Source organism: Schistocerca nitens, chromosome 6 (genome assembly GCF_023898315.1).
Source record: "Schistocerca nitens isolate TAMUIC-IGC-003100 chromosome 6, iqSchNite1.1, whole genome shotgun sequence".
Taxonomy (NCBI): Eukaryota; Metazoa; Arthropoda; class Insecta; order Orthoptera; family Acrididae; genus Schistocerca; species Schistocerca nitens.
The window spans coordinates 22487650-22510803 of NC_064619.1; the positions used below are offsets into that span (position 1 = coordinate 22487650).

Here is a 23154-nt window from a genome sequence, read left to right on the forward strand (position 1 = left end):
GTATGTGGTAGTTCTAGTTTTTGATAGAGACTGGAGCTGTCTCTGAGTATCTTAAGTTCAGTCTCCATGTTTTATGGGTGGTGGTTTTCATGTATTAGATAGTCTGCAGAAGTGGAGTGTGTACTATCACTTCTTAGGACTCTGAGATGTTCGGAGTACCTCGTTTTGAAATTTCTGCTTTTTTGGCGTATGTAGATCGACTGGCATGAACTGCAGGGTAACTGATATATTCCAGCTTTGGAGAATTTGTCTGCATAGGTGTTCTTAGATCTTACATTCTTCTGTACTGTGTTATTTGTGCGGAATGATATTTGTAGCCCTTGTTTCTTCAATATGTTTCACACCCTGTGGACGTTATTGTTACTGTTTGTTAGTATGTCATGCTGTACTCTTTGTAGGGTGTTCCTCGTATCCTGTGTTTCACTGCATCTTGTTTTCTTGGTTCTCTGTTGTGGCTAGTGGTTTTCTTTTAATTTTTTTTAAATTTTGGTGTTTAGTTTGTTTATCATTTGTGTGTTGTACCTATTCTCTCTGGCTATTTGGTGTATTGTATTTAGTTCCTATGTGTAGTTGAGTTTGTCCAGTGGAGTTCTGTTGAGCTTGTGTAGCATGTGTCTGAAACTTGAGAGTTTGTGTGCTTGGGGGTGGTTGGAGTTGATGTGAATGGTTGTGCTTGTGGCTGCACGTTTCCTGAAAATACCAAAATTATATTTGTTGTTGATTCCGTGTGTGGTAATGTCTAAGAAATTAAGCTTTATTTCCTCTTCTGTCTCAATGGTGAATTTTATTTTTGGGTGAACTGTATTTGTGTCACTGTGTAATTGTTTTATTCAGGTATCAGTTTCATCAATGAAGCAAATGATATCATCTACACATCGGTACCAGTATATAATCTTGAACTGTTTTGGATGTATGATTTCATTGAATTTTTTGTTTTCAGTGTGGTTTAGAAATATGTTTTCAAGTAGAGCGCTGATGGGTGAGCCCCCTGGTAGGCCATCTATTTGCAGGTAGAACTATTTCTTGAAAGTGAATTAGTTCTGTTCTGTTATAATCTTCAGGGTGGCTTCTATTTCATCTATCTGTGTACTTGTTATGTCCCCTTGATACTGCAGCTGTTTTTTTAACAATGCTGATTGTTTCTTCTACTGGCACATTTGTGTGCATGGATGTGATGTCAAAAGATACCAGGGTTGCTGTTGATTGTATGTTTATACCTTTTATCTTTTCTATCAGTTCACCAGTATTTTGTAGGTTTCTGTTACCTGTGAAAGTGTATAATTTCTGTTGTAATGTATGTAAGTCTCTAGCTAGGTGGTAAGATGGTGCATTTTTGAAATTGATCATGGGCCTGATTGTACAGTTATTTTTACGTGTCTTTGGTAAACTGCCCTTCCTAATTTATGTGCTCATTTAGGACCATTTCGGATTCTTAGTCTGTTTCTTGACGAGGGTCGTTGATCAACGTTAGGAGCAATACAGCAACAACCTGTGACTCCTTCTGTAATACCTGTGGCTTTAGTTTGAGGCACGGGTATCGTGCCCATCACGATTCTGATCAAAGGTCACGGAAACCCAGGGGAATGGAACGGTATGCACAGCTGACAGGGACAACAAGGGTACATCTACATGATTTTCGGTGTGTCCGAATTGCAGCAGTTCAGTGTCAAAAGCCAAAGCAATTACGTTTTGGACATCTCCCTGAAGATCTTTTCCATTCCACTGTGTTTTTATCTCTTCATTGAAACTGCACATTTGCACTTCGATGACGAATAAGGGTAGAACGTGCGATAACACAGCAACTTTTATTTTGGCAAATAGAAATTGTTAGCGCTGCATGTGCCAACATATATTTCTTCAATCGAGTGTTAAGCCTTTTGCCAAATACAATACGTCACTTATGGCTCTTGCAAATCTGGTGACCATAACTGTTTGTCACGCGGTATTCTCTCTTCAGCCATTGGTGCCTCTGTAGCCTTTTGGAAAACTCTTGTATGTTTGGTGGTCCGCAGCTGGTAAGTATTTGTAAAAAACATCTTGCTGTTCACCATGATCTACATGTAAAATATTTTATTGCCAGACCTGAATTCGGATATAGAACCCATCCTCAGTGCCACCTAAAACAAACAAATAACTTTATGTACATCGATATGTTTTAGATATCTATATGTAAACAACGTACATCAGTATGTTGTAAGTATTAAATGCATACATCTGTTTATTTGCCCTCTGTGTCGGATGCCATTCACGAGGGGCTCTGTATCCGAAAGCTGATCTGGTAGATATTTTACATGCAGCTCATGGTGCACAGCATTGTGTGTTTTAAAAGATCTGTAGCCTTTTGACTGTCTGACCTGCAACCATCGAGTGTAAACAGATACAGAGCTTCATTTTGGTTGGTGGTAAAACAGATATGTCTTCGTATTTTAAAATCATTTTTATTGTGCTTCCCTCGTTGGAACACCTTTTTTTAATTTACCACCTTACGCCCAGTTATGCAGTTACGTAAAATTATTGCGAGGGGCGTTCCAAATTGATTTACACTTTATTTTTTGCGATCAATCATGGTGCACGATCTGACTTGTCGTTTCAGTTGCGAGTTTGTACGAGTAGTACTTTGGTCTAAGCGTAGGTGACAGGACAACCACTAGAAGCGTAATCTCCGCACAGTACAGCCCATTTTCCTAAGTGAGCGTACAACATGGAGTGTGTTCATCAAGGACAGCGTTGGACGAAATGGTTTCTGTGCAAGGACGTCGCGAGCACTGTGATTGTTGGCAGTGTGTGTGGAGAGTGCACGGTCACGAAAAGTCCTCTCGCAATTCTATAACGCTCGTCGCCATAGGAGTCGGAAAGCCAACGTCTGCCATCGCTGAGGCAGAATTCCAGCTACTGCCACACCCACCGTTATTCTCCTGTCTTGGCCCCTTTAACTTCCGTAGGCCCTCCTCGAACCACTTTTCTGGAGCCTTTCGCCCCCTCCGCAGGACAGCTGCTTGTAATTCTTGGAAGTCTACTAATTTATGCCCGAGCAGACGTTTCTTCATAGCTGCAAACAGGTGGTAATCGGAAGCGACCAAGTCAGGAGAATACGGTTGATAAGGCAGTACCAGGAACTCCGTGTCTGCGATGGAAGCCATGGTTTTCCGAATCGCTGATGTGTTTCAAGAGCACTTTTAGTAATGGTGCACACTGTTCACACACTGCCACCAACCGCCCATGAATATCCGCAGTGCTTACACGCTTCTTACACTCAAACTACCTCGTCCAACACTGTTCTTGATGGCCAGAATACACGTTGTCCGCTCAACTGGGAAAATGGGCTATACTGTGTAGGGTTTAAGCTTGTAGTGATTATCCTGCATCTAGAGTTAGACCGAAGTACTAAGTACTTCCAACTATAATGGTGGGTGAAATGGCGCACCGGGAATGGCGGGAAAAAAGGTGTAAGTCAATTTGGAACGCCACTCGTAGTAAAATGTTTCTACTTTTATATTTACTTGAAAATTTTGTCTATTCGATAATAAATTTACATGGTTTGCGGACAATAGTTCTCCATCTCAAACTGAAGTACTTGCAATTCTCAGTTTTTCATGGAATTTCGTAAAATCATCATAGAAACACACTCAAATGGTTAATTAGCTCTCCTAAGAAATTAGATGAAGTGTGCACAGCTGTGGAGCATAACAGTAACGTGTTGCTTTCAGAAAGCGGACTCTGCGTGGATCTTCAAGTACGGCTCCTACCTGTTCGCCATCGCAGTGCAACTGTTGCTGTACTGCTGGTTCGGAAATGACATCGTTACAGAGGTGCGTACCATCTGCTGGCTTTACCTGTTGTGTGTTTTCATTGTTTTGCTTTCCCTATGAACTCAGATTCTCCATTCGTTGGACTGAGGTATATTGCTACCATAGGGTTTAAGATGTACCGTCGAAGAGGCTGGAAATATTGGAAATTCCTTATGTTAGTTACGTCTTTCTAGCACTAGTAGCAACTACTACTGCGCTAACCAAATATTGTCATCGTTACCTTTAATGTTTCCCAAGTAGAAAAACATACGTTGGATGTAGCCCGTGTGTAAATGAACTATTAGAGATAGATGATGAAAAGTATCCAGACACCTTTTAGTAGACATCAATAGGACATATGTTCACTCTTCGCCTTGATGACGTCTTTAACTCGGCAGGGGATACTTTCAATGAAAGGCCTGTGGGGAGGGGGGATGGCACCCATCCTTTATCTATAAGTGAAACCGGAAGATTTAATGATGTTGAAGGCTAAGGTCTGGAACGAAAACGACGTTCTAACTCATCCCAAAAGTGTTTGATGGGCTTCAAGTCGAGACTCTGGGCAGGAATGTTGTTGACCGCAAACCATTGCCTTACAGATACAAACATCGTCCCCGGGCTGTTCCTTAACTATACGCAGTACACAGTGCTCTACACTGCGTTCATATCCTCCTGCATTTAGCATTTCCTCGAATGCTGCACGAGGACCACGCCCTGACCACATGATGGCAGGAACATTCTCCGGGAAGCCCTTCCATCGGATTGCCACAGGGTATAGCGTTATCCATGACTCCAAATCACTCGTTTCCAGTCGTCCACTGTGCAATGGCGTCGCTCCTTCCACCACCTCGAGCGTCACTTAGCAGTGGCTACAGAAATGTGCGGCTTACGAGCAGCTTATCGGCCATTATACCACAGTCTTTTCAACTACCTGTGTGAGACACCCTGCTAAACCCGCAGGACAGGACAAATAGTTTAAGTAGTGGAAAGGGGACAAAATAAGCGGCTGTCAGTTACACTCGAACATACAGCCTTTTATTTGATCAAACATTACAAGAGCCAAGAAAATTAAAAAAAACACAGCTTTAGTTTTGGAACTTAATTAGCGGCTGAATGCACCGTACCATCTCATGCCTTAAGGGCAAGACCACTTTAATTTAAAAACGGCTGAAAGCCAATAACTTAAAGCTCAACCAAAATCAGAAATTTAAAAGGCAAAGCCTTATCTTAAAACAGTTCCTTAATTAGACTGAAGGCTCAAAGAATCTGACACTTTAAGAGCAAACAACTTAAACTGAAAATCGGCTGAAGACCTAACACTTAAGATTCAATAACATTAATTTAAAAAAATGCCAAAAGCTTTACGTAAAACAGTTCCTAAATTAGGCTGAAGGCCCAAACCATCTGACGCCTTAAGGGCAAAAGAACCTTAATCAAAAAAATCGGCTAGAAACCATACAAGTACAAACAACAAGAACCAACAAGAAAAGTCAGTACACCCAAGGGCGCTCAGAAATTCCGAGGGTCGGCCTGGAATTCAAACACTAATGCTCGCTTAGATGAGACAGGCAGTCGGGCCAACCATTCACAATCCGACGACAACCCAACCAACCGACCGACAGTCAACAGACCTTCGCTTCACCCGACCAGCACACAACAGGGAGTTCAATGGAACAACGTAGAAGGTACAGGCGCCCACAACCAATTATACATTGAGCTGTCAAACTACACACCATGCTGGACAGCGACAACACGAGGAGGAAAATACACTGCCTGAATTTACGTCAACGGCCAGAGCATGTAACCGGAACGTTAACGGCCACAAGACAGAATGTTCCGCTCGTGCACTTCAATTCAAATAACCAAGTACAGTTACATTCCACCAGAGGGTTGCTAAAATTTGCCAACTTGAAAACACACGTTGTTGCTCACAGGAATATTCCAACAGCCGACAACGAACTCCAGAGGACACAATGACTTGCTGGTAGATTAAGTCAAAACTCAACTTTCATGTCCAGGATCGGAGAGCCACGAACCTCGTAACAAAGGGAACAGCACCACACACTCGGAAACCGCATAGAGGCCGCCAGCAGGCCCGGCCAAACCACGCACCACGGAGATTTCCTCGCTGCTCCACACCAACAGATCAACTGCAGACCCGGAAATGGTGAAAGGATCAAATGTACGTCGTCCGATGAGACGACCAACCGAACGACCAACCAACGGTCATCCCGCTCCAATCTCCCTCCGTCGGACAGTTCATGTACGTCGCCAGCGGTCGGCGAGCACTGGCTGTCCGCGCCTCGCCAGCGCTCTGTCCCCAACTTCACTGCTACTGCGTCCCGACTGCACTGCTGGTCCATCTCCAACTGACTGCCAGACACACGACGATCCGGATTTACTATCGGTCGCTCCAGAGAGGGTACAACAGTGCACTTATCGATACGCACTGCTGCTGCCACTTACGGGCAAGTAAGGCAGGAAGTTACTGATGCCAGTAAATGGAATACGAAAACGAGGCTGCAGTACCGTAATAGAAGATGACAAACAATAAATGGGATAAACGTGAGCTATTCACGGCTCACTGTGCACAATCATTGTGATAGCATTTTGGAACTCAAGAGTGATTTCTTCCTCTGATTTCGTGCAAATTTTTTTTACAAACATCTGCATTGCTTGACGATCCCTGCTTATGAGTACACGAAGCCTACATGGTCTTGTTCTAGCTGTGGGGCTGCTCCGCATATCCACTTCACCGTCGCATCACCAAAAGTCAGCTTGGAATGCCTTAGAAGGGCAGAAATGTACCTGCTGGATTTGATATCCAATGACTAGTCCAGCCTCAAAGTCACTGAGCTCTCCTAGCCGATCCATTCCGCCTTTACTGCTTCTCTATTGAGAACACAGTAATCCTCGCCTCCTTGTATGCTGGCGGGTCCGCTTCTTGTGACTTATAGGTCTCAATGTCGGACTGCAAAGCAGTGCTGGGATACTTTTCATCAGATGCTGTGCGATGAAGTGAAATGCTGGTGTAGCCGCGAAAGAATGGACTAATAAACCATGTCCAATAGCCACCAAGAAAAATCTTTCACTTGAGAATCGGCAAAATATCACAGGAGGGAGGTTGTAACTGTCCATCCCTTTATATGAATGCTTGGTGTCTGTTCTTTTGGACATCCACAGCTGTGATATGTATTACGTAAATGGAAAGTGGAGGGGGAGAAAGGAAAGGAAAGGGAAGGAACTAAGGATACCAGTTGCATCAGGACTTCACCAGAATCATCTACATCTACATCTACATCTACATCTACATCTACATGATTACTCTGCAATTCACATTTGGCAGAGGGTTCATCGAACCACAATCATACTATCTCTCTACCATTCCACTCCCGAACAGCGCGCGGGAAAAACGAACACGTAAACCTTTCTGTTCGAACTCTGATTTCTCTTATTTTATTTTGATGATCATTCCTACCTATGTAGGTTGAGCTCAACAAAATATTTTCGCATTCGGAAGAGAAAGTGGGTGAATGAAATTTCGTAAATAGATCTCACCGCGACGAAAAACGTCTTTGCTTTAATGACTTCCATCCCCACTCGCGTATCATATCTGCCACACTCTCTCCCCTATTACGTGATAATACAAAACGAGCTGCCCTTTTTTGCACCCTTTCGATGTCATCCGTCAATCCAACCTGGTAAGGATCCCACACCGCGCAGCAATATTCTAACGGAGGACGAACGAGTGTAGTGTAAGGTGTCTCTTTAGTGGACTTGTTACATGTTCTAAGTGTCCTGCCAATGAAACGCAACCTTTGGCTCGCCTTCCCCACAATATTATCTATGTGGTCTTTCCAACTGAAGTTGTTCGTAATTTTTACACCCAGGTACTTAGTTGAATTGACAGCCTTGAGAATTGTACTATTTATCGGGTAATCGAATTCCAACGGATTTCTTTTGGAACTCATGTGGATCACCTCACACTTTTCGTTATTTAGCGTCAACTGCCACCTGCCACACCATACAGCAATCTTTTCTAAATCGCTTTGCGACTGATACTGGTCTCCGGACGACGAATGAAAATATGTGTCGGACCGGCCTTCGAACCCAGGATCTCTCATTTACTAGGCAGTTGCGTTAACCACTGTACCACTCAGATATAGTGTTTGTCACAATTGCGCGAACTATCTCGGCACGTTGCCCGGATGACACACATTCCCACTGCAGTCTCAGTTGATGTGTTCCATGCTTGCTGATTTTAGATTCCCACTGGAGATCGAACATAAATATTCATCACCACTTAAGGTTGTGGATTGACTGACCATCGAAGTCAATCAGTTCACCTCGATGGGCAATGGATCAGCAAGCTTCAGTTCAGATGCACATTTATGTTCGACCTCCAGCAGGAATTTAAAATTAACGAGAATATACGAGGACAGTTCAATAAGTAATGCAACACATTTTTTTTCTCGGCCAATTTTGGTTAAAAAAACCGGAAATTTCTTGTGGAATATTTTCAAACATTCCTGCTTCGTCTCGTATAGTTTCATTGACTTCTGACAGGTGGCAGCGCTGTACGAAGGTGTTAAAATGGCGTCTGTAACGGATGTGCGTTGCAAACAACGGGCAGTGATCGAGTTTCTTTTGGCGGAAAACCAGGGCATCTCAGATATTCATAGGCGCTTGCAGAATGTCTACGGTGATCTGGCAGTGGACAAAAGCACGGTGAGTCGTTGGGCAAAGCGTGTGTCATCATCGCCGCAAGGTCAAGCAAGACTGTCTGATCTCCCGCGTGCGGGCCGGCCGTGCACAGCTGTGACTCCTGCAATGGCGGAGCGTGCGAACACACTCGTTCGAGATGATCGCCGGATCACCATCAAACAACTCAGTGCTCAACTTGACATCTCTGTTGGTAGTGCTGTCACAATTGTTCACCAGTTGGGATATTCAAAGGTTTGTTCCCGCTGGGTCCCTCGTTGTCTAACCGAACACCATAAAGAGCAAAGGAGAACCATCTGTGCGGAATTGCTTGCTCGTCATGTGGCTGAGGGTGACAATTTCTTGTCAAAGATTGTTACAGGCGATGAAACATGGGTTCATCACTTCGAACCTGAAACAAAACGGCAATCAATGGAGTGGCGCCACACCCACTCCCCTACCAAGAAAAAGTTTAAAGCCATACCCTCAGCCGGTAAAGTCACGGTTACAGTCTTCTGGGACGCTGAAGGGGTTATTCTGTTCGGGTCAAACGATCAACTCTGAAGTGTATTGTGCTACTCTTCAGAAATTGAAGAAACGACTTCAGCGTGTTCGTAGGCACAAAAATCAGAACGAACTTCTCCTTCTTCATGACAACGCAAGACCTCACACAAGTCTTCGCACCCGAGAGGAGCTCACAAAACTTCAGTGGACTGTTCTTCCTCATGCACCCTACAGCCCCGATCTCGCACCGTCGGATTTCCATATGTTTGGCCCAATGAAGGACGCAATCCGTGGGACGCACTACGTGGATGATGAAGAAGTTATTGATGCAGTACGACGTTGGCTCCGACATCGACCAGTGGAATGGTACCGTGCAGGCATACAGGCCCTCATTTCAAGGTGGCGTAAGGCCGTAGCATTGAATGGAGATTACGTTGCAAAATAGTGTTGTGTAGCTAAAAGACTGGGGAATAACCTGGTGTATTTCAATGCTGAATAAAACAACCCCTGTTTCAGAAAAAAAATGTGTTGCATTACTTATTGAACTGCCCTCGTAGGACATGAAAAGGGACTGCTGATAGATGGCGCTAGATGGGAATGTGGGTCAGCCGGGCAACATGCCAAGATAGTTCCCGCAATTGTGGCAAACACCACCTCTTTGTGGTCCTGTGTTCAGCGCAACTGCCTAGCAAGTGAGAGATCCCAGGTTCGAGTCCTACATCTACATACGTACTCCGCAATCCACCATACGGTGCGTGGCGGAGGGTACCTCGTACCACAACTTGCATCTTCTCTCCCTGTTCAACTCCCAAACAGAACGAGGGAAAAATGACTGCCTGTATGCCTCTGTACGAGCCCTAATCTCTCTTATCTTATCTTTGGGGTCTTTCCGCGAAATGTAAGTTGGTGGCAGTAAAATTTTACTGCAGTCAGCCTCAAATGCTGGTTCTCTAATTTTCCTCAGTAGCGATTCACGAAAAAAACGCCTCCTTTCCTCTAGAGACTCCCACACGAGTTCCTGAAACATTTCCGTAACACTCGCGTGATGATCAAACCTACCAGTAACAAATCTAGCAGCCCGCCTCTGAATTGCTTCTATGTCCTCCCTCAATCCGACCTGATAGGGATCCCAAACGCTCGAGGAGTACTCAAGAATAGGTCGTATTAGTTTTTTATGGTTCAAATGGCTCTGAGCACTATGGGACTCAACTGCTGTGGCTATCAGTCCCCTAGAACTTAGAACTACTTAAACCTAACTAACCTAAGGACATAACACACATCCATGCTCGAGGCAGGATTCGATCCTGCGACCGTAGCGGTCGCGCGGTTCCAGACTGTAGCGCCTAGAACCGCTCGGCCACACCGGCCGGCTAGTTTTTTATAAGCGGTCTCCTTTACAGATGGACCTCATCTTCCCAAAATTCTAGCAATGAACCGAAGACGACTATCCGCCTTCCCCACAACTGCCATTACATGCTTGTCCCACTTCATATCGCTCTGCAATGTTACGCCCAAATATTTAATCGACGTGACTGTCTCGAGCGCTACACTACTAATGGAGTATTCAAACATTACGGGATTCTTTTTCCTATTCATCTGCATTAATTTACATTTATCTATATTTAGAGTTAGCTGCCATTCTTTACACCAATCACAAATCCTGTCCAAGTCATCTTGTATCCTACTACAGTCAATCAACGACGACACCTTCCCGTACACCACAGCATCATCAGCAAACAGCCGCACATTGCTATCCACCCTATCCAAAAGATCATTTATGTAGATAGAAAACAACAGCGGACCTACCACACTTCCCTGGGGCACTCCAGATGATACCCTCACCTCCAATGAACACTCACCATCGAGGACAACATACTGGTCCGATACACATTTTCTCTCGCCACCGCTGGCTCCGCATAAACTCCCGATGCAACTAATGTCATTAGTTCCTTTCCTTTCTCTCCCCCGCACCTTCCATTTACATAATTTCCATTTCTTTCCCTTTCCGCCTCCTCAATTTCCCGATTATGATTATTACGTTGTGGATCGGTTTGTAGACAGCAGAGGGTGCGCAGTGCGACACGTAAGGTGTGTATGTGTGTGTGCCGACAGAGCGAGCGTCTGCAGGTGTCTGCGTACAGCAGTGACTGGACGGCGGCGTCGCCGCGCTTCCGCAAGGAGCTGCGGCTGCTGCTGTGCCGCGCCCACCGGCCGCTCAGGCTCACAGCCAGCAAGTTCTACACCATCTCCAGGGAGACCTTCCTCACGGTGGGTAGCGCTCTGCCACCTCGCCAGCGGCCAGCGGCACAGCCGCGCTAGAACACGTTCTTTTGTTTCTATTAAGTGACAGTTGCGGCTAATATCCGGTACACAAAGGAATTAGAGACATTAGCTGCCAGTGGAGATTGATTTAGCAAGTTGAAAATCTGTGCCGCACCGGGAATCGAACCCGCGTCTCCCACTTAGCAGGCAGATGCTCTGACCACTACGCCGTCCAGACACGATGGTCACCCCAAATGCACGGACTACCCTACCACACCTCCCCTCAGATCCAAATTCTCAGCTTACCCTCTGACTTCAAGAAGAATATAGTAATTCCAATCCCAAAGAAAGCAGCCGTTGACAGATGTGAAAATTACCGAACTATCAGTTTAATAAGTCACGGCTGCAAAATACTAACGTGAATTCTTTACAGACGAATGGAAAAACTGGCAAAAGCCTACCTCGGAGAAGATCAGTTTGGATTCCGTAGAAACACTGGAACACGTGAGGCAATACTGACCCTACGAGTTAGCTTAGAAGCTAGATTAAGAAAAGGCAAGCCTACGTTTTTAGCATTTGTAGACTTGGAGAAAGCTTTTGACAATGTTGACTGGAATACTCTCTTTCAAATTCTGAAGTTGGCAGGGGTAAAATACAGGGAGCGAAAGGCTATTTACAATTTGTACAGAAACCAGATGGCAGTTATAAGAGTCGAGGGACATGAAAGGGAAGCAATGGTTGGGAAGGGAGTGAGACAGGCTTGTAGCCTATCCCCGATGTTGTTCAATCTGTATATTGAGCAAGCAGTAAATGAAAAAAAAAGAAAAATTCGGAGTAGGTTTAAAATCCATCGAGAAGAAATAAAAACTTTGAGGTTTGCCGATGACATTGTAATTCTGTCAGAGACAGCAAAGGACTTGGAAGAGCAATTGAACGTAATGGGCAATGTCTTGAAAGGAGGATATAAGATGAACATCAATAAAAGCAAAACGAGGATAATGGAGTGTAGTCGAATTATATCGGGTGATGCTGAGGGAATTAGATTAGGAAAAAAATGGCTCTGAGCACTATGGGACTTAACATCTATGGTCATCAGTCCCCTAGAACTTACAAGGGAACCTCCCCATCGCACCCCCCTCAGATTTAGTTATAAGTTGGCACTGTGGATAGGCCTTGAAAAACTGAACACAGATCAATTGAGAAAACAGGAAGAAGTTGTGTGGAACTGTGAAAAAATAAGAAAAATATACAAACTGAGTAGTTCATGGGAAGATATGCAACATCAAGGACACAGGGACCGCAGAAGCGCCGCGGTCTCGTGGTAACGTGAGCAGCTGCGGAACCAAAGGTCCTTGGTTCAAATCTTCCATCGAGAGAAAACTTTTATTTTTTATTTTCAGTTTATGTGACAAACTCTTATGTTTTCATCACTTTTTTGGGAGTGATTATCACATCCACAAGAAAACCTAAATCGGTCAAGGTAGAAGAATCTTTTTACCCATTCGCCAAGTGTGCAAGTTAGGTGGGTCGACAACATATTCTTGTCATGTGACGCACATGCCGTCACCAGTGTCGTATAGAATATATCAGATGTGTTTTCCTGTGGAGGAATCGGTTGACCTATGACCTTGCGATCAAATGTTTTCGGTTCCCATTGGAGAGGCACGTCCTTTCGTCTACTAATCGCACGGTTTTGCGGTGCGGTTGCAAAACACAGACACTAAACTTATTACAGTGAACAGAGACGTCAATGAACGAACCGACAGATAATAACTATGCAAAAATAAAGAAGGTAAAATATTCACTGGTGGGAAGACTTGAACCAAGGACCTCTCCTTCTGCAGCTGCTCACGCTACCACGGGATCACGTCGCTCCTGAGCTCACGTTCTCCTTGATCTTGCCTATATGGCCCATGGACTACTAAGTTTGTATATTTTGCTTCTTTTTTCACAGTTCCACACAACTTCTTCCTGTTTTCTCAATTGATCTGTGTTCAGTTTATCAAGGCCTATCCACTGTGCCAAGTTATAACTAAATCTGAGGGGGGTGCGATGGGGAGGTTCCCTTGTTAGAACTACTTAAACCTAACTAAGTTACGGACATCACACAACACCCAGTCATCACGAGGCAGAGAAAATCCCTGACCCCGCCGGGAATCGAGCCCGGGAACCCCCTACCGCACGACCACGAGCTACGGACTGATTAGAAATTGAGACATTTAAAGTAGTGAAGGAGTTTTGCTATTGGGGGAGCAAAATAACTGATGATGGTCGAAGTAGAGAGGATATAAAATGTAGACTGGCAATGGCAAGGAAAGCGTTTCTGAAGAAGAGAAATTTGTTAACATCGAGTATTGATTTCAGTGTCAGGAAGTCGTTTCTGAAAGTATTTGTATGGAGTGTAGCCATGTATGGAAGTGAAACATGGACGATAAATAGTTTGGACAAGAAGGGAATAGAAGCTTTCGAAATGTGGTGCTACAGAAGAATGCTGAAGATTAGATGGGTAGATCACATAACTAATGAGGAGGTATTGAACAGAATTGGGGAAAAGAGGAGTTTGTGGCACAACTTGTCTAGAAGAAGGGATCGGTTGGTAGGACATGTTGTGAGGCATCAAGGGATCACCAATTTGTTACTGGAGGGCAGCGTGGAGGGTAAAAAATTTAGAGGGAGACCAAGAGATGAATACACTAAGCAGATTCAGAAGGTTGTAGGTTGCAGTAGGTACTGGGAGATGAAGAAGCTCGCACAGGATACAGTAGCATGGACAGCTGCATCAGATCAGTCTCAGGACTCAAGACCACAACAACAACAACAACAACAACCGCACACCACTGATGTAGTGCCCCTGCTTATTAGCCTCATCATTTGCGGCGTCTCGCCAATTTCTGTAAATGTGTGAGCTTGATGCGCATCTGCACTGAAGGGGTCATTGGCCTCATCAAATCAAATGGTTCAAATGGCTCTGAGCACTAAGGGACTTAACTTCTGAGGTCATCAGTCCCCTAGACTTACAACTACTTAAACCTAGCTAACCTAAGGACACCACAGACATCCATGCCCGAGGCAGGATTCAAACCTGCGAGCGTAGCGGCCGCGCGGTCCCGGACTGAAGCGCCTAGAACCGCTCGGCTATGTCGTCCGGCTGGCCGTCATCACCTTAATTATATATTGAGTAATGAGGCTCATCATTAGGGGGTACTACATCAGCAGCGCGTTTTATAAGTTCAGAATTTGTATGTGACGGGAGCCACGCTAGGGTAGTCGGTGCAGTTACAGCGACCATTGTATGCTGGTGGAGCAGAGGGTAGCGCATCTGCCTAGTAAGCAGGAGACCCGGGTTCGAAACAGGGTCTGGCACAAATGTGCAACTTGTCCCAGTCATATAAATCAAAGTACACTGGCAGGCATTTTTGAATACGTATTTAGGAGAGGAAATGAATTACCGAATAAACATACAGGGTGTGCCATTTAAAAAAGTCATATCACTGTTCATATCTTTTTGAAAAACAAAGCTACAACTAATGGCAATCATGCTGATTGTTGTCCCCCTGACGGCTAAAGAACATTTGCTTGAAACATTTTGTTATTTGCATCTGGACAAACAGTTATTTAGGGTGGTCAAGATAAATGGGACACCCTGATGATGACATATACAGGGTGTAAATTTTAAGTTGACAACCAGAATAACTCGAAAAATAGGCTTCACACGAAAAAAATGTAGAATCCAAAGTTGATTATTTTCGAGGGGGATATCTGCAGGTGCTAAAATTAGTTCGTTACCCCAGACCCCTGGGGCTGGGGCGGGAGGCAACTTTAAAGTTCCAAATGGGAACCCCCATTATTTATTGCAGAATCAGATTCTACATAAAAAACTACGTACATTTTGTCTTAGACATTTGTTTTGATTATTGGTAGTTGGCACTGTAGTTCAAGAATATTCTTGCGTGGAAAATGGTTACGGATAAATAAAAAAATACTCATTTACTTCGTAAATTTTGAATCGCTAAAACTAAAACTCTCCCTCTCTCCCCATAGGGTGGGGTTTGAGCGAGTTTTACAAATGTTGACCCAAATATTAATTTTTTTCCGCAAATTCGGATAACTTTTGTTTGTTTCGTGGTCATGAGGCCACACAACTTTTAATTATCAAACAAATCATCTGACTAGCTAACTAACTAACCCAACATCCTACGAAGTTAATAAATACAAGAATCAAAACAAATGTTTAAGACAAAATGTACGCCGCGCGGGATTAGCCGAGCGGTCTCAGGCGCTGCAGTGATGTGCGGCTGATCCCGGGGGAGGTTCGAGTCCTCCCTCAGGCATGGGTGTGTGTGTGTTTGTCCTTAGGATAATTTTGGTTAAGTAGTGTGTAAGCTTAGGGACTGATGACCTTAGCAGTTAAGTCCCATAAGATTTCACACACATTTGAACAAAAAATATACGTAGTTTATTATGTAGAATCTGATACTGTAATAAAAAACGGGGGTTCCCATTTGAAATTTTAAAGTTTCCTCCCGCCCCACCTCCAGGGGGCTGTGGCGGCGGGCTAATTTTAGCACCAGCAGATGTTTCCCTCGAAAATAATCAAGTTTGGATTCTACATATTTATCGTGTGAAGCTTATTTTTCGAGTTATTCTGGTTTGTCCACTTAAAATTTACGCCCTGAATATTTAAGTAAGGACCACCAATGATCTCTTCAGTGTGGATGCATACCAAGCCTTGACCCTTACGGGAACTAGCGAAATGCCGCGAGTAATGAGCGTAGTGGGCAAGGGGCACTACACCAGCAGTGTGTGGACAAGATGATAATTTGGGTCTGACGCGAGGTGTATCAGGGTAACCAGTGCAGTTACGATGACCACTGTGTCCAGATGCCATAGTGGTCAGTGCATCTGATGTGTCCACTAAACAGCAGACCCGGCTTCGAATCCTGGTCCAGCACAAATTTTCAATTTTCCCCTTTGTTTTAAATCAATGGCTACCGGCAACTCTTGTCCTTAATTCCATTGTGTCTTGATTCATAGTGGCTGCAGAATCAAACATAGTGTCTCTTCTTTCGGACATGTCCGAAAGAACAGACACCGCATATATAACCTTTGTAATATTTTATCATGTGTATTTTGTAAAATGTGGTACCTTATAAGCTCTGGGGGAGGAATATGATCGTAGCCAGTTGAAATTACGGTTTTCTAAGAACCTTAAATTCCACCGTTTTTAAACTTACAAACCCGCGTGTGATAATTGCTAAGTGCCTCTGCGATAAATCATCCGGATATTTATTATTTATCTGACGAGACAAGCCGAGTGCAGTCAACACCACCTAGAGACAAGGCCCATCAACCGTCCCGTGACGTCATAACCAATAGTGATAAAAAGAACGCCACAACAGGAAGGAATTATCCTAATGGGACGGAAATCGGTAGATGTGACATACATGTACAGACAAACAAATGATCACAGTTTCTGGAAAACTGGGTGATAAATTCAAGAGAAAGAGCTTCACAAACTGAGCAAGGCAATAACGCGTTGATCCACCTCTGGCTCTTATGCAAGCAACTGTTCGCCTTAACATTGGTTGTTGTCCTCCTAGGACTCCCTGTTCTGCGCTCATAGGCAGCACACCGGACCTGGTACACGCCTCGCACGGGGACCACAGCACAGCTACGACACCTGTGGATGGGCTTGTAACAGTCCGAAACCGGTCGTGTGAAACAAAGAAATTTACAACTGAAGCGGTATTTTCATTCTCTTTTGGACATCAGATAGTTCGCTCCCCCCCCCCCCCCTCCCCCTGCCACGAAACGCTTTGTGAAACCTCCACTGCTATTGCTCCCACCTGCCGTCTGTGAGTGTTTATTCACCTTGACGTGGAACGTGGGTGGTAATCTCATTAGTGTGACTGGACCGTGTAATATGTAGTTGAAACTATGGTGGCAGTCGTTGGACAGTTTAATACATGCATGGCGACGAAACCTGCCGATTTGAAAGAACAGAACAAAAATAAATGTGTTCATTGTTTAAATTTCTTTTTTTGTTTCTACGTAATCGGTAACTGGTACTTACACGTTTTTGAAAATGGTTTCACAAACGACGCCCCTTATTTTCAATACACCGATTAACTCGGATTCTGAAGTACTAGTCAATTTTTCCTGCGTAACATTGGGTAGGCGGATTATTGCTTGGTAAACATTTTCACTCAAATGTGCAAGAATAAACAATGGATTTTATATATCCCCATGAAAAAAGCCACATCAGGCAGAACTAGGCGAGGATGGCGGCAACGGAACATACCCTCTTAAGAAGATCGGACTCCCGGGGAATTTTTCGCGAAAAACACGCAACGATCAGCAGCGCGTCGTGAGGCAGTTCTTCAAGTAGCTTGTCGAACAACAAAATCGTGTTCACTGAGTTGTTGCATCACAGCCAGCTTGTATGGGTGCAAATGGAGGCCTTCACGAAGAATTTGTCTCACAGAGTGGTCCGAAATTCGAAAGGTAGCTGCTTGTTAGAGTAAGAACTTTTAGCATATTCCAGCCCCGTCAGCAACTGTCATAGACTAAAATTTTGAAGAATCAGCCTCAGTTGCACACATTTTCTGGTCTTTACCAGGTTTCGGCTAAATTAATCTAGCCTTCTTCAGAAGCATAAAATCACTGTAAGATGCCAGAGTAAGGCACAGTCAACATTAAAATTAAAACCTACAGTACCGTGGTACCATGACGAATTAAAACTACTTAGGTGAAGTCCAGTCCCGGAATCTCTTCACCACGCGCTCGGTTGGCAGCGGCAACTACGTTGGTTATGCTTCTGAAGAAGGATAGATTAATTTAGCAGAGGATGATTCTTCAAAATATTAGCTTGTTAGCGTCTTGAGCGCCGAGGAACTCACCAAAATTACTGTCTTACAGTTTCGGTGTTTTGTAGTGATCTCACGGACCGTGATTGCCCCACTCTTTTTCTTTGTAAATCCCCAATTGCCCTGAAAGTGTACACATTGAAACAATTGACTGCGCGGCGACAACCAACCGGACGTTGGGAAAAGTAGGTCTCCACGACAAACGCGCATTGTCCCTTCAGCAGAAGCATTGTCTCTTCTGAGGAGGATTATAAAAAAAAACTTTCCCGCCTAGAACGACGCCGTCCCTTCACAGCGTCCGTCCACCGCATACCGCATTCAGATCAATTAGTTCGCCGCACTCTATATATAACTTTGAGTTACCACTGTGACCAGTTCTTTGGCACATAATCTTTTTGCGCGGGAACTTCACGGATCAAAAGAAAACATTCTGTTACTATCTCTGCACATTACGTTGAGCCTAATGAACCTTTTAAAATGGATTAAGAGGAGTCTTGTCCACATAAATATATTTACTTGTAATCATAACCGGTCTCAGTCGAAATGCGTCCATCTTCAGACCATTTATACACAAATGTAAATACAAGATGGTTTTAGAGGGAAGTCTGATAATAGTAGTAACATGCAAATTACATGGTATATAACCAAACGGATCAGTTGTTGTGGCTCCACGAACGTCAACTGATGAGAAGAGGAACACAGCTGTTGCTTAAATGTACGGTGCTCCACCCACCGCTTACCGCATTACGTCAGCAATAGCCAGTCAGGCACACAGAACGCAAAACAGTTATTGCAATAAGATATTTACTGAATAGTTACACGAAAGTTAATGACAAATGGCGAAATAGTTACATCACATTACATAAAATAACAGACGTAGACAGCATTTCGTCAGTACCTGATATACAGGGTTTCCTGTATTTTTTATTTGGTAATTCATTTCCTCTCCTAAAGATCTAATTAAAAATGTATCACAGTGTACCATTCACTGAAACACAACGTTATTAATTACGTAACACAACATTGATGCCGGCCACGGTGGCTGAGCGGTTCTAGGCGCTTCAGTCCGGAACCGCGCGACTGCTACGGTCGCAGGTTCGAATCCTGCCTCGGGCATGGATGTGAGTGATGTCCTCAGGTTAGTTAGGTTTAAAGTAGTTCTAAGTTCTAGGGGACTGATGACCTCAGATGTTAAGTCCCATAGTGCTCAGAGGCTTTTGAACCAACATTGACTTTGAGCCCGGGATCACAAACTCGTCCACTTGCTGGAGTTGTCAGAAAACAAATGAAAACCAAGTAAAAACATTACACAAAATTGACTTTGACTCTCCTGTACCATTGCCCAGGAGTAGAACATTCAAAGCTGCTCAAAGTGGTGACCGTGGACACCGATACACTGGTGCACTCGTTGAATGAAAGAATTATTTACCGCTTCCAGTGTTGCCTGCTGAAGAGAATTACAAGCTAGCACTATACGTTCCTGCATGTCCTCTGGAGTTGTTGGAATATCGCGATAAACAACGTCTTTAATGCACCCCCAAAGAAAAAAGTCCAGAGGATTTAAATCAGGCCAAGTAACTTTTCCTCCTCGACCAATCCATCTGGCAGGATACCTTCGGTTCAGAACACGATGTTCACGCAAGGCATTATGTGCTGGACATCCATCGTGTTGATACCACAAAGCATTCTGGTTCTTAGCGGCACTTCATCCACAAGAGGAGGAAGAATTCGTCTGAGGAAGTTGGCATACGCTGTGCCGTTTAGACTACCATTGATAAAATAAGGGCCAATAATTGCAGTACCAAGCATCCCACACCCGATGTTAACTCTCTATAGATGCTGATGTTCCACCTGTCTAAGCAATCGTGGGTTGTCGCTGGACCAATAATGCATGTTCCTTGTATTTACCTGTCCTCTGTTTGAGAGGCAACATTCATCGGTAAATAGAACATTGGAGAAGAAGTTCGGGCTGGCGAGGATTTGCTGCTGTGCCCACTGACAGAACTGTACATGATTCTGAAAATCATTCCCATGCAATTGTTGATGTAGGTGTACATGGTAAGGATGGAAACGGTGACGTGTAAGAATACGATGCACACTGGTTTTAGGAATGCCAGTCTCGTGTTCAAGCTGTCGTGTGCTCACACGTGCATTCATAGCAACGGAAGCGAGAACAGTAACTTCGGCAGCTTCGTCTGTGCGAGTGCTACGACGATTGCATTGTCGTGGGTTGAAACTTCTCGTTTCCTGAAGCGTCGCAACAAGAAGAGAAAACACCCGTCGGGAAGGTGGGTTCTTGTCAGGATATCGCTCTCTGTACAGTTCCGCTGCTTGCGTAGCATTTCGCCTACCATCAAAAACAACGATAAAAGAAACGTTATGTCGATGCAGTTTGTAGGAAGGACAGCCTCTACTGTATGCCTACTCTTGGTTCAAATGGCTCAAAGCACTATGGGACTTAACATCTGAGGTCATCAGTCTCCTAGACTTAGAACTACTTAAACTAGCTAACCTAAGGACATCACACACATCCATGTCCGAGGCAGGATTCGAAGCTGCGACCGTAGCAGCCGCGTGGTTCCGGACTGAAGCGCCTAGAACCGCTCGATCACAGCGTCCGGCATGCCTACTCTACAGAACAGTATTTAAAAGGACTGTACTAAATGTCCCCGTACGTAAGAAAACAGTATTGCAGTGACTGTTCTCCTAACTTACATTCCCCATAGATCAGTAGCATTTCTACCTTCTCTTCGTTGGTCTATATTCTACTCACACAACTCTTCAACTGACGATGGTTGACGGAATGACGGGTGTGAATTCTACTTGTGTGTACATTTGTCCTCTGTCAACGTCAGCACTTGGATGTGTTCCATTACCCCGAGTACCTGCACTAAGCGCTGGGAGCGTCAACGTCATTGTTGGGTTATGTAATTAAGAACGTTGTGTTCCAGTGAATGGTACACTGTGATGAATTTCTGAATAGATCTTTAGGAGAGGAAATGAATTACCAAATAAAAAATACAGGAAGCCATGTGAAAAAATCATACCGCTGTTCATATCTTTGTAAAAAAACAACGCTAAAACGAAGGCAGTCGTGCTGACTGATGTCCCCCTGACGGCTAAAGAACATTTGCTTGAAACATTTTGTAATTAGCATCTGGAAAAACGGTTATTTAGGGTGGTCAAGATAAATGGTACACCCTGCATATAGCCGAGGTTCAAAAATGGTTCAAATGGCTCTGAGCACTATGGGACTTAACATCTGTGGTCATCAGTCCCCTAGAACTTAGAACTATTAAACCTAACTAACCTAAGGACATTACACACATCCATGCTCGAGGCAGGATTCGAACCTGCGACCGTAGCAGTCGCGCGGTTCCGGACTGAGCGCCTAGAACCGCTAGACCACCGCGGCCGGCATAGCCGAGGTAACCAATAAAATTATCGGCTGTGACAACATCTATAGCTGTCTGTGGGTATTTGCCGAAAACTCGTAGGTCGTTGCCATCAAAGAGAGTGGCTAAGTGACGTCAGCATGTCCCATGGAGACGACATTGATGTATCGATTTGCACCATCCAGCAGAAGACGATTTCAGCGGCTGGAGTTTAAAAATGCATTGGCATGCAGGCACGCCTGTAGAAATGCATATCATTTATTGCAGAATGCTCCTGCATCGTAGTGCCAGTGAAAATGCTGCTTCATTGATGCCACTGTTTACCACGGAAGCGGCTTGGAAGTGTCGATATGCACGTTTTGACGGAAGACGATTCCAAAGCTGCAGGAGCGACTAGCCAATACAGAATTCTGGTATGCAAAGAAGACAACAGTAGCGCTGTATGTCAATCCCTCAGATGACTGCGACCAAATGTCCAACAAAATACCAAGTAAAATAGGCGTTCATTAACATCTAATGTGTGAAAATGCGTTACATCAAAAGAATGCTATGACACAAAAATCATGGACATATAAAGGCACTCAAAATATGAAACAATAAGCTTAAGAAATGAAAACTTAAAAGATACTGCAAACATAGTTGTTTACAATCACGAATATTCCATGAAACTAAATGAAATGTGGGCACATAATGTCAGATGGGCGCAAAGACAGATTACATCAATGAAACACTACGACGCCAAACATCTTGACCAATTAAGATAGTCGTAAATGTAAAACAAAAAGATAAGCAGTATAAATTTAAAAAAACTGTGAATATAGTCATTTACAGGCATGAAAAATTCTGTAAAATAGCAGCAAATAAGAAATTAAAATTATTATTTCGAGAAATAAAAAGAGCAATAAAAACAAAAAGAAGGGAAAACGCATTCTATAGTAAGCCTACAACAAGATCATCAGATTTTCCCTTATGTTCGCTTTTATTCATCATTTTTTATTTCTACAAATAATAATTTTAATTTCATGTTTGCCGGAAGGAGTGGCCGAGCGGTTCTAGGCGCTACAGTCTGGAAAAGCGCGACCACTCCAGTCGCAGGTTCGAATCCTGCCTCGGGCATGGATGTGTGTGATGTCCTTAGGTTGGTTAGGTTTAAGTAGTTCTAAGTTCTAGGGGACTGATGACATCAGCAGTTAAGTTCCATAGTGCTCAGAGCCATTTGAACCAATTTCATGTTTGTTGCAATTTTATGGAATTTTTCTTGACTGTAAACAATTATATCTACAGCATCTTCTAAATTTTGACTGCTTATGTTTTTGTTTCATATTTTGACTACCCAGATAGGTCCGTGATATTTCATGTCATAGCTTCTTTTGATGTAACCTATTTCCGTACGTTAGATATTAATGTACACATATTTTACTTGTTATCTTGTCCGTCTCTTGGTCACAGTCATCTTGGAGATCTGACGTACAACACTACTGCTGTCTTACTTGCATTCCAGTATTCTGTATCAGGTCGTCGCAGTCGCAGCTATGAAATTGTCTTCCTCTAAAACAGGCATTTCGACACTTCTAAGCCGCTTCCGTGGTAAACAAAGGCATCTCTTGAGCAGTACAGGGCTATTACAAATGATTGAAG

General features: G+C 43.9%; 1 protein-coding gene across 1 annotated transcript in view; it reads left to right on the forward strand.

Annotated features, from left to right (window-relative positions):
* LOC126262720 (odorant receptor Or2-like) overlaps window positions 1–23154 on the forward strand; it is a 99643-nt gene that overhangs the window by 70457 nt on the left and 6032 nt on the right. The window contains exons 5-6 of the mRNA XM_049959510.1: window positions 3708–3809; window positions 11106–11261. Coding sequence (XP_049815467.1) covers window positions 3708–3809; window positions 11106–11261 — 258 coding nt within the window. The remainder of the gene's footprint in view (window positions 1–3707; window positions 3810–11105; window positions 11262–23154) is intronic.